Here is an 11913-nt window from a genome sequence, read left to right as displayed (position 1 = left end):
GGACGACTGCATTAGCTCTCAGTAGTACAGCTCAGTCGTGTTTCAATCGGTAATATAACGAAAATTAAAATTAAAATAAAGAATAATTGACAAAAACAATCGCCGGTCGGTTAATAAAAAATCATGTCGAAGTTCATGAAGATGTTAATCATGGGGCGACTGATCGTGGTCGTTCTTTACTATCGATTTTTGAGTTTGCTTTCAAGACTTGTGGTAAGTCAAACATTGAACTAATCATCATTGCATACAAAAATATAAATTTCTGTCGATACGCCAAAGCACAAAATTACAACTTAACAGTATTTTTATAACTCAGAAATACTTTATTGTGCCCAAAAATGATAAAAGTTTACCTATTCCTATCCAAAACCAAGAAGAAGCCATATGTAAATGACACACGGTAATGACAATAGTTTGCTTAAAATTATATTGTTGGAATTAGGGTCAATACGATTGGGGTTGGTCGTCTGCCAAAAATAATTTGTCATCGTTGGATCGCGTTTATCAATAAAATAAAAATATTTTTCAGAAACATGTTGTCTGTTTTTTTTTCCAAGTGTTTTTTTGAATCCTTATGCGCACGCCATTTAGTTGCATTTCCATGAATATCCCTGGTCGACGGATGGGCATGTGGCATCATAAGCCAACGGCTAGTAAACGACGCGTAAAGCAGCGCGCACACCAAATACGTTCCGTCACGTTACGTCGCAGCTTCCGTTGAGCCGAAAGGTTTGCTTATTATAAACTCTTATGAACAGGCGCACATAGGTTACGTTACGTTACGTCACGTCGCGCTTGGACGCATGACGGAGACGTTAGGAGACGGATAGGTTGCTGTTTAGGGCAAAATTGACGGACGACGGTTGATGACAGCGTCTGAAATTTGTATCTTGCTTTTGTAGTTGCGGCAGCATGTTAAGCAATTCAAAAAACTTTTGCGAACCCATCCGGAAAGTACTTAAAAAATTTTGCTTCATCCTGAAGAAGGTCTGGAAATAGAGTATGGAATTCTCCGTGCTCATTTCTTTTTAAATTTATGTTATGGACCCATAACCTTTTTTTTTTTCTTTCTCTTTCTCTTCTGCAATACACGCCATTACAATAAGTTTCTCGTCGGAAGAAAAGTCCATGGTAAAGTTTTAATAACGAAATTCACTTTAAAAACTATATTATAATTAACAAAACACACATCGCACAGCAACAAATTCAAACGTAGAATGACGATTCTCTGGGAAGGCAACACAAACCAGACGGAAGGAGACGCATCTAGTGTGCGACTTTGCACTGTTCCGTCACGTCACGTTCCAAACCGTCTCCAGGACGTATAGTGACGTGACGTAACGGAACGTACTTGGTGTGCGCGCTGCTTTAAGCCAGTTGTGTGAACATTTCAGACTTTATGACTTAAAAAAGTTTGTCGATAAAGAGATATCAAGAAAAACATTCCATCTCAACTGGTTGAAAGGTTTTTAAATATTTTTTTGGTTTGTCAACTTAATAGATTATTCCGCTCAAATTTTGAGCTATTCGACTATTTATATGAAAGTTATTGCTTGTAGAATTTTTAAGATGAAAAATATGTACATTTTTTGTGTCTCTTACTTGATACTATCTAGAAAGAAGTGACATTTTAAATTTTTGATCAAATTAAGTTATCATCAGGAACGATTTGTCATAGCTATGAACTTGCTATAGGATAGGACTTGCTAAATGAAGAAGTCGGTTCAGTGGTTTAAAGGAAATTGTGGATCCGGTGCTTATACAAATTAAAAATTAAATAAAACCACATAATTTAAAAACAATAATAACTTTCAGATTAGCTCCAAAGCTATAATATTTATAATCATATAAATGATAAATAAAAATATCATTAACTATAAAAACATAATTTTTTAAGTTCAATAAGTGTTTTTATTTTTAACTATTTGAGTAGTATAAAATTATATAATATTATTAATATAATATAATTGTATTATTAAGATAATTACTCATACTAGGATTATATGTGGACGCTTAATTAACGAGTTTCCTGTTTACAGTACAATCGTTATAAATAATGCAAAATCACATATAAAACAAGAATATTTTATTTACATTGTGAAACCAGACAATTTAATTCTGCATTAAATAGAAAAATGTATGAAAATAAGTATATTTTAAACCACTGTACAAAAAAAAATTCTTGTTTAATTATATGACACAATGCAAAAAAACAGACTTTATGCCTTAAACACTTGCTGAAGAGATATAAACAAAAACATTCTACCTCATCTGGTGGAAAAGGTTTTCAATATTTGTTAATAATAAAACCACATAATTTAAAAAACAATAACTTTTAGCTTAGCATTAATACTGGAGGTGAGAACTATTCGTTAGAATAGGGTGACCATAAAAATAAAATAAAAATACGGGACATTTCAAAAAACAAAATAATCTGATGAATAATTTTTTAAATATATAGTAGATACATGAAAACAATTTTATTTTGATATTAATGGTGAACTAGTTAAGAATTAAGATTATACATGTATTATATAAGTTACCTAACTAAATATAATAATATAAAAAAAACAAATTTAAATTTAATTTGTACTGTATCATGTTTTTTATATATAAATAAAATATGGCTAGTAAATATTCGTACGTAAGCAAAAACACAAAAATATTTATTTTGATGACGATGGGTTGGTCTTATTCTGCTATTTTTGTATACTTTTGTGCTGAACTAATTGCATCAAGTAATTTATTTTCTTTTAATAAAATATTATAAAAATCATTGCAAGAATAGTTTGAAAAATGTGTTTTCACTATGATAATTGATTTTATAGTTTCAACTAAAAAACGATTTTTTTCGTCCGTCCATAAGACATTAATGGTAGAAAAAATCCTTTCTTCTGCAGCATTTGTACCCGGCATTGCTAAAGCATATTCTACAATTGCTGATATGTTAGTTGTGTCAATGTTATGAGCTTTAGTGTACTCAAATATTTCACACCACTTAACTTCCAATTTAGCTGAACTTTTTTGCCATTCATTTATTCGTGATTGAAAAACTTGTTCAATATGACTGAATTCGTCAAACAAATTATCTTCAACCAGTTTTCCAGGTTTGTATTATTTTGGTTTTTTTCTATAAGAAATTGTATACACTTTTGAACATTTTCCCAAGTAGGGCAATTTATTAATTGAACCCAACGAAATACTATTAACTCGTCAAAATGGCAACCCCATTTTTCTATGTAAGATAAAAAAGTATTATAAAATAGATCAGTACTTTTTTTGAATGAGTTTTGATCATACATATTATTGTTTTTCAAATCATTTAAAATCGATAAAATATTTGATGTAAGAAAATGTTGATTTTTTCTACTTTTTATTTTTCCAACCAAAATCTCTAATTCCTCTGCAACTTCACATGCTGATATTTTATCTCCTTCTATTTTTGTCACAGTATCACAGACAACTTTGAATTGGCTTTGCAAAAAATAAAACCATACTTTAGACATAGGATCATTAAAAAAAGATTTTAAAATGGTTGGACACTTTTCCTGTTTTTCGAAGTATAATTTTAAACCTTGGTAAATATCAATAATTCTTGTTATGGCCGGTAATAAAGATAGCCAACGAGTTCTTACACTTCCAAGTATGTTTTTATATTCGACATTTGCATATTCGCAAAACTCTTTCAAATGTTCAACTCGAACTGTATAGATATGAAAAAATTGAAAAATGTTGTTCACTATAATTTCTACATCAATAGGTAATATATCAGCACTTGATTGAATTGTATTATGCAAAATATGAGCAGCGCAACCTATCCCATTAATATTCGTTTTTTAATTATTATTTAAGATTGAAAAAATATTTTTTTTTCCTTTTCGTAAAATACCTCCAAAGTTAGTATTGCAATTGTCACCAGAAAATGCAATAATTTTATTCAATAACTTGTATTTTTTCAAACATTCAATTATGTAATTTGATAAAATATCTGCTGTTTCTCCTTTTAAATTTGTCACTTCAAAAACTTTAATTTGTACTCCCAGATTTGGATTAAAATAACGTAATAAAATGGATACGATTTTCAGATTTTTATGGTTAGAAGTATCTATCATGATAGTAGCAAAATTCATATTTTCTAATTCCTTACAAATCTGTTGCATGGCGAAAGGAGCTAGCACATTTAAAACAATCGATTCAGCCTTAGTTCGAGCACAAGTGAATTTTTTATTATAAATTTGTTTTAAAAGAGATGATGTGCAATCCATCGATCGAAATGAGTGATTGTGTACAACTGTATGAAATGCGAATATCCCTTCTTGTGCCTCGGTACGTCTACTTTCGTCAGTGGATCCACTCGGATTATTCTTTAAAAAAAAAGAAGTTACCTTTTCATTTTTCGATGCAGCTGATAACGCCAATAAATGTTTTTTCACTTTTGTGGTATGTTGTTTTCTATCTGAAAGTCCACCATGTTCTTTAGAAAATACCGATTTACATATTGTAAAAAACACTTTTCCAACTTCATCAGCATCTTTTAAAAAAGGAAATTCGGATTTTAAATTTGGAGCAAAAACACACCTCCTTTTCGGCATTGTGAGAAAAAAATAAACAAACTGTATATTTTAAATGACACCACTACGACTGAACACTATTACTACGACGGACAAAATGTAGACTGAAGGAGTACAAATATTATAACAAATAACATTTACAATGATACATAGATCTAATAATATTGTAGAAAACGAACTGGCCGCGACCAGTGAGATTGTTCTAATAATAATCCAATGATATCAAAATATACGAAAATATAACACTATTATGGTATTATGACATTATATACGTTTTATATCACCGACAACAATGTGACGCAACAATTATAATCAAAATAAGAATCAAAAAATACCTACCACTGAAAAATAATAGATTTTAATATTCCATATTGAATAATGTTGTACAAAAATATCGTAAACAAAACGATTTTATAGTAAAATAAATTTCAGAAATTATAAATTAACGGTATGGAAAAAACGGCATTAATGCGGGACGGACTTGGAAAAACGGGACAAAATGCGTCCCGTATTACTTTTGTCGGGACACAAAGTTGAAATACGGGACAATCCCGTATAATACGGGACGTGTGGTCACCCTACGTTAGAAGCCAAACTTTAAGATGGTTCCCGACATCACCCGACATTGAAATTTCCAAGCCTTATACTATACTTATAATAAACTGAATAAAAAAGTTATTAAAGTTTCAAGTTTAGGACATGAGGAAAGGTGAAGGTATTATTTTAATCTGCGCGCATTTCCCAACCGCACTTCCCCTCCCATCCTAACTTAAAAACTCTTAAAACTTTAAAAATAGTTATCCCAAAATGGTTATCCACTAGTCAACATTTTTAATACATTACTCTCAATTTAAAAAGTTAACAAAATATATACGTTACCATTTTAGTTTCAAAAGTGGCTATAAAAAAACCAAGTTAGGAGGGAAGTAAAGACAAAAAAATTGTGAAAATTGAGGTCATATTGAATAAAAACAATATCAACAAAAACATTTAATTTCTTATTAAACCCACCCGTATTGAACACAGATTTTTTTGTTGTTTAGCCGAGAAGAAAAGTGATTATTAATATCAAACAAGGAGCTCTACTAGGTCAATATTACAAGACCTGCCTGTCGAACAAACCATTTGTCAGTTTTTTAGGGATACCCTATGCTAAGCCGCCCATCGATGAATTAAGATTTAAGGTAATAAGCAGTATGTTGCTTGTAATTTATACCCAGAAAAAACTTATTTACTAATAACTTTGTATAAATATAACTAATTATTGTAGCCACCAGTCAAACACCCTGGATGGACCGGAGTTTACAAAGCTTTTTCAGAAAAAAGAGAATGTGTACAATACGATGAAATGATAGAGAAAAAAATTGTCGGAAGCGAAGATTGTTTATACTTGAACATATATGTGCCGCAAGTACGTAAAATAAAAAACCGCGTTATCAAATTAATGAATTTCAATAACATTATTTTAAATTTTTTTTCATAGGAGTTAAATGAAATGAAACCTGTAATGGTGTTTGTGCATGGAGGTGCATTTAACTACGGTTCAGGATCGCCAGACTTATATTCCCCAGACTATTTAATCGAAGAAAACGTAATCTTGGTCACGTTTAATTATCGCCTTAATGTTTTAGGTAAAATACTAAGAGAATTCAGGAACCTTATATTCACGTTACATAAATATTTAGTTAACATATATTTATATGTTTGATATTTTATTTGGGTAATTCATAATTATACAATTTTTTTTAACAAAAAAGGATTTCTAAATTTGGATATCGATGATTGTCCCGGAAACATAGGGTTAAAAGATCAATTGTTTGCATTTAAGTGGGTAAAAGAAAACATATCAGCATTTGGAGGCGATGCCAATAACATAACAGTTTTTGGCGAGAGCGCTGGATCAGCGTCGATCCATTACCATATACTCTCTGCATCATCGAAAGGTAAATGTTTTTTTATACTCTAAGGCTGCTAGATACTATCAAAATAGTTTTTTGGAATCGGGTGATTTAGGTGTGTTCCAAAGGGCTATTATGCAAAGTGGTTGTGTTCTTAATCCTTGGGCATTTACTTCGAAACACAAAAACGCTGCGCTTAAAATAGCGGCGGATTTGGGTTGTCCGTCAGACGATCCTCACAAAATAGTACAATATTTAAGAAAAGTTCCTGTAAACGACTTGGTAAAGGCTTCTATGTTCAAATCTACATTTCAAGTACGTATTTACGTGAAAATATTACTATAGCAAAATAACTGTGATTGAATTTACGATAATACTTCAAACATCGAACGTTCAACTTCAATAAAATCTATTTAATAATTAATGGAAACAAACTACAGTAACAATATTTGTTTTATATTAAAATATAAATTGTACAGTAGGTCAAATATTTTTTTTTATTGGCCGAAAATATAATTTTTTTTTTGACGTAGGGCCAAAGAGAAATTTTCATTTACCAATTTGTTCCATCCATTGAAAGCGATCAAGTTAGTGAGAGATTCATACCAGCTCATCCAGAGGAGCTGTTGAAAACAGCCTCTTCAATTCCTTTAATATGTGGACTTAACGACAGAGAAGGAATGTTTATGTTTAAAGGCAAATAAGTTTCTTTATTAATTTTGCATGAAATACCGTAAAGCTCCATTAATGAATAATGTGTTACTTGTATAATTAGTTAAAAGACTAGACAGGCTTATATCACTTATAAAAAATATGTACAATGCGATAAAATAAAATGTAAAAGTTTAAATAATTTTTTAAAATTACATAATATAATGCTTGTCTGATCATCACCAGCCACATGTAAAATGATATTTGTTAGGTTGCTGCAAATGTAAACTAACAAGACATAATTCACGTTATTGTGCTACAAATTATCATCATCGCCGATTTAATGTAATTGCTTTAGTGCTTACATTTTATTTTATATTCTCCTTAACTAAGTTCAACTGTATGTTTTGGTTTTGAGTTCATGTTGTTAGTACTTTTATCATATGAAAACTGAATAATTAAAAGATTTTATCAGTTAGTAGCATACAATTTTATATATTTTAATCGTTGCGTCATGAATGATTATTATTATTTTTTTAGATTATAAATCGAGACAAATAATGAGTTTTAATAAAGTCGAAGAAATAAGTAAATTCCTCGATGACGATGCCAAATATGATGAAGTCATAAATAAGATCCAATCGTTTTACTTTAATGGTCACGATTTCCAAACTAAGACTGAGGAATTAGAAAGTATTTGCGCGGTAATTTTTTTATTTATTTATTTAGCGGGCTTGATCCCAATAGAATAAGAGTAAAAATAACACAACGTATAGATAAATTAACAGCTCAGTAACTTACATTATAATTTATAATACACGAACAAAAAAAAAACAAAAAGACAAAAACAATTTTACACATAATGGGTTATAGAAAGCTTAGGTGCTCATTGCTAAGACGCATCATTCGATGGATAGTATGGTTCCTACCATTGTTCGAGTTGTGAAACGGAACAACAAACTGAAAGTTAGATCTAGTGGCACGAGAAGGGACTTTAAAATATATTTGGGAAAGGAGAGAGAGAAACATTCAATTCGTCCATCATTCAACTTTCGCAAAAACACCAAGTTTGCTTCCAATCTTCTGTCAGCTAGGGAAACCAGTCCGAGCTTATCCATAACTATACTGTAGTCATAAGGAGGGTGGGTACTTTTTAGAATAAAAGCTGCTGAAGAGCAAAACCACCTCTGAACTCGCTCTAAATGAGAGGAGTCAGCCGTCGTAAAGGGGTCCCAAAGGACAGAACCATATTCCAAAAGAGACCTTACAAGAGAGCAATAGACAATTTTAAGCGAACTAGACAACTTTAATTGATTTGATGTACGTATAATAAATCCTAACACCTTAAGCGCTCTATAGCAAAATGATTATATATGGGAGTGGTAGTTTAGATCCGGGTTAAAAATAATGCCCGTCTTTCTTACAAGAAACTGCATCAATATTAGAACCAATGATCAAGTACGTCTTGTTAATGGTAGATCTACTCCTTCAATGAATTGAACTTTTAAAATAAAGTTCTTAAGTATGAGTACTTTATTTTTACGTTTTGTCTGTAAACAAACATTTGTGTTTAGAATATTAAAAGTGTAACAAGTTATAAGTCGAAATAGACTTCTAGATGTTAATTTTTTGTAATGATGATAATAATCTATTATTTAAAACATTTTTTCAGCTATTCACTGATGTTTTTTTCGCCAAAGATTTCTACAAAGGATTCAACGACTTAATCGTAGAAGGCATTACACCCGTTTACAACTATGAATTTAAATTTGACGGAGAACTTAATCCTAAAAAACTTTTTTTTTGTACAAGACCGAAATTTCTCACCTTAAAAGGTACACATTATCAGTTTTATAATTTTTGACATAACTCAAACAACTTAATTTTTTGGTTAATTTTACATTAAAAAAATCGTTTAAAAAACTTTTTTAAGCGTTTTTAGACTATTGGTCGTTTTTTATGTAGTTGGTTATGTTTTTAAATTACACTTTTTTTAATGTAAATAAATAGGTATTGCATCAAATCCTTCCTCGTTATAAAATATTTGGTGTTTCTTTTGAAAAATGATATTTCGCTCATTATTCAGAGTAAACGATCAATGTCGAATATTATTTAAAACTATGTATCGACAGGAGCGTGTCACGGTGATGAAATGTGGTATTTATTCTTTGGTAAATTTATTGCACTCATGCCTAAACCAAATTCTAAAGAACTAAGTGTGTGCAGAACAATGTGTAAATTATGGACTAACTTTGCAAAAACAGGGTTTGTTATAGGTGTTTTTTTTATTACACAACAACTGTTGAAATAAAACAATTTTACTTTTAGAAACCCGAATTCATCAGATCTTAATGTCAAATGGGACTTTACAAGTTTGGAAAAACCTAAGTATCTTTCAATTGACGGCGACGATACTCATATGGTCGAGGGCCAAGTGAACGAAGCCAGAGTAAAATTTTGGAAACACTTAGACGAATTAGTAAAATTAAATCAAAAGCTGTGATGTTCTGCGATAAATGTATATTATTAGTATTAATTATTTATTACTTTTAGGTGATTATGGGTATAATTATGAATTTATTTGTATAACTACTATTCTTATAATATCCTTAAAATATATATTGTGTTAAATGTTTATTACATTTTGTTGTGACTTATCGTCTTTATCTATAATTTGTATTATACTTATACTCTATTCAGAATAAGAACAGGCTTCGGCGGCCGACCAGTTTTCGTCGGTTGGCAGTCAGGCACCGCCCATTTTACATTTCGTCTGTAGCCCCACCGGCGGCAGTGTTCGAGGTCCGTTGCTCGTAGTGAAGCCACGCCCATGCGCACAAGTCAGCTGCCGAAGACTGTTCTTATTCTGAATAGAGTATATGTAGTTTGTTGCCTGTTATCTTTATTGACATCGTCGGTGGAGTACTCATTACTTTTTTCAGCTCCACATCTTCAAATTCGAGAACATTATCGTTTTCTTTAGATTCGTCTTCCTGGTCACCCATAATACCAAAACTTCTGTAAAATAATTTGAAAGTCTTTACTTTTATTTTTATTTTATACAAACAAATACATACATACTACCTAAGAGCTAACACCTTTATTTTAGAAAATCGTATTTATCTAATTAAAAATGTTAATTCAATTGAACTCAAATTAAGTTGTGATATACTTAAAAGGAAATATATTCACAAATATTGACTGTTGTTGGTATAGCCCATACTTAATATCGTTCTCAACAATATTAATATTATATTGTGGTTTGTATCCATATCAAAATAATCGAATTTGCATTTATTAAAATTATATAATATACTATTGGAAGTAGTTCTTGCCAAAGCTGAATCGGAAAGATAGGACACATTGATATATACCGTCAAGTCCACACCAAGTGTAAGCAATGAAAAACGCAATTGGGGCAAACTAGTCAGTAAAAACGCAAAATACGATGACGACAACGATTTCAATAGTTTATTTAGAAAAATGTATTCTGAAGGCGGCGATGAAGTGCGAAAATCTATGTAAAAGTCTGTTTATATTGTGCTGGATTCTTCCTATTTCAAGGTTCGCATCTAAGCGTTTAATTTTGATAAAATCACATTTATACTTAATAATTTATATAAACCAACTTTGCAAACCTCTTCTGTGCTGGTTTATACATTGCTTAGTTTTTAATATTTTTTTTCAGTTTAACTATAAAAAATTTAGTTTAAAAAAAGTTCGTTATTTAATACAATTGGCTGCATGTCTAAAATATATCACTGGCTAGTTACCAAAATTCAAAAATTACTAATTACAAAACCTTAATAAAAGTGTACAAAATTTGGACTGACGATCATTGAAGGTTTTTTAAATTTAATTCATTGAACCTTATTGAATTATATTAATAAAATTGTATTATGTTATGTTTTGTAGAATGATGTAAAACTTTTTATTGTCTAATATAAATAATCAAAATAAAGTATTAACATTTTAATAAAATATGACCTCTACTATATCCTTAAGTGTAGCTTATGATTTTATGAATAATGCAAATTGTTTTAAATATTTATTACCTACGTTCTGATAGAGTTATTACACTTGAATAATGGTTTATTTATAATTATTCAAATTTTTCATAATCTTATCTTTTATTATAGTAACTAGTCATATTAGCTTTAATATATCATCGTATCCTATAATATATTAAATTATAGTTAGCACAGACAAAAAAAATGTATAATACATTTGAATTTTTAAAAAAAAGCCAGTACAGTCGGGTCGGGGCATAGTGGGAACGGAGAGGTCACAGGTCTACAGATTTTAGTATAACTGAAAGTGATAAAATCACTTTTAAATAAACGCTTCGATGCGAATCTGTGGATAGTATGTTCAAATCAGTGGGACCGGCAATAGTGTACTTAAAATTTAATATTTTGTCTTGTGCAGGGTGGATACGATAAGGGTTGATCGTCTGTCTATAAAAATGTACTGTCATAGTTACCCATAAATCGTAATTAACAATATAATACAAATATTTTTATTACCTGTTGACTGTTGATTCACTCACACATAGCAACCTAGAAACTGACTACGACCTAAGTGTAAATTTACCCTATTTTTGGCGTTTTTCCTTAATAAAAAAAAAATTGACTACAGATTTTTGAGAAAATTGTATATGTTATAGATCCATTTTAGATCTACCTTCGGTCTAATTTTCAGATCTAAATCTCTAAAACGTTGCTTGAAAAAGTGAAATAAAGAAAAAAGTTCTATCCCTTCTAGGGGAAATGGTTTATGGTATTTTTTTGGTT

General features: G+C 30.3%; 1 protein-coding gene across 1 annotated transcript; it reads left to right on the top strand.

The window, feature by feature from the left end:
- On the top strand, positions 1-9717 carry LOC126844164 (juvenile hormone esterase-like). Its single transcript, XM_050582072.1, has 11 exons — positions 1-213; positions 5615-5755; positions 5842-5982; positions 6055-6202; positions 6329-6514; positions 6585-6784; positions 7003-7165; positions 7661-7824; positions 8793-8955; positions 9253-9385; positions 9449-9717. The coding sequence occupies exons 1-11, from the start codon at positions 124-126 to the stop codon at positions 9621-9623; spliced, it is 1704 nt and encodes a 567-aa protein (XP_050438029.1). The 5' UTR covers positions 1-123; the 3' UTR covers positions 9624-9717.
- Positions 9718-11913: the final 2196 nt, after the last annotated feature.

The sequence above is a fragment of the Adelges cooleyi genome, unplaced genomic scaffold (genome assembly GCF_023614345.1).
Source record: "Adelges cooleyi isolate 19-005CV unplaced genomic scaffold, UGA_ACOO_1.1 ACOO_flye_CR_arks_rails_tigmint_CR_PRNA_651, whole genome shotgun sequence".
NCBI classification, from domain to species: Eukaryota; Metazoa; Arthropoda; class Insecta; order Hemiptera; family Adelgidae; genus Adelges; species Adelges cooleyi.
This window is presented reverse-complemented; position numbering and strand designations above follow the sequence as displayed.

What these genes read in the sequence shown, in the direction of transcription:
- LOC126844164 (XM_050582072.1), top strand. Translation starts at nt 124, where the DNA reads ATGTCGAAGTTCATGAAGATGTTAATCATGGGGCGACTGATCGTGGTC. An exon ending in AGGAATGTTTATGTTTAAAG is followed by an intron (nt 7,166 to 7,660) that starts GCAAATAAGTTT and finishes TTATTTTTTTAG; the next exon opens with ATTATAAATCGAGACAAATA. An exon ending in AATTAGAAAGTATTTGCGCG is followed by an intron (nt 7,825 to 8,792) that starts GTAATTTTTTTA and finishes ACATTTTTTCAG; the next exon opens with CTATTCACTGATGTTTTTTT.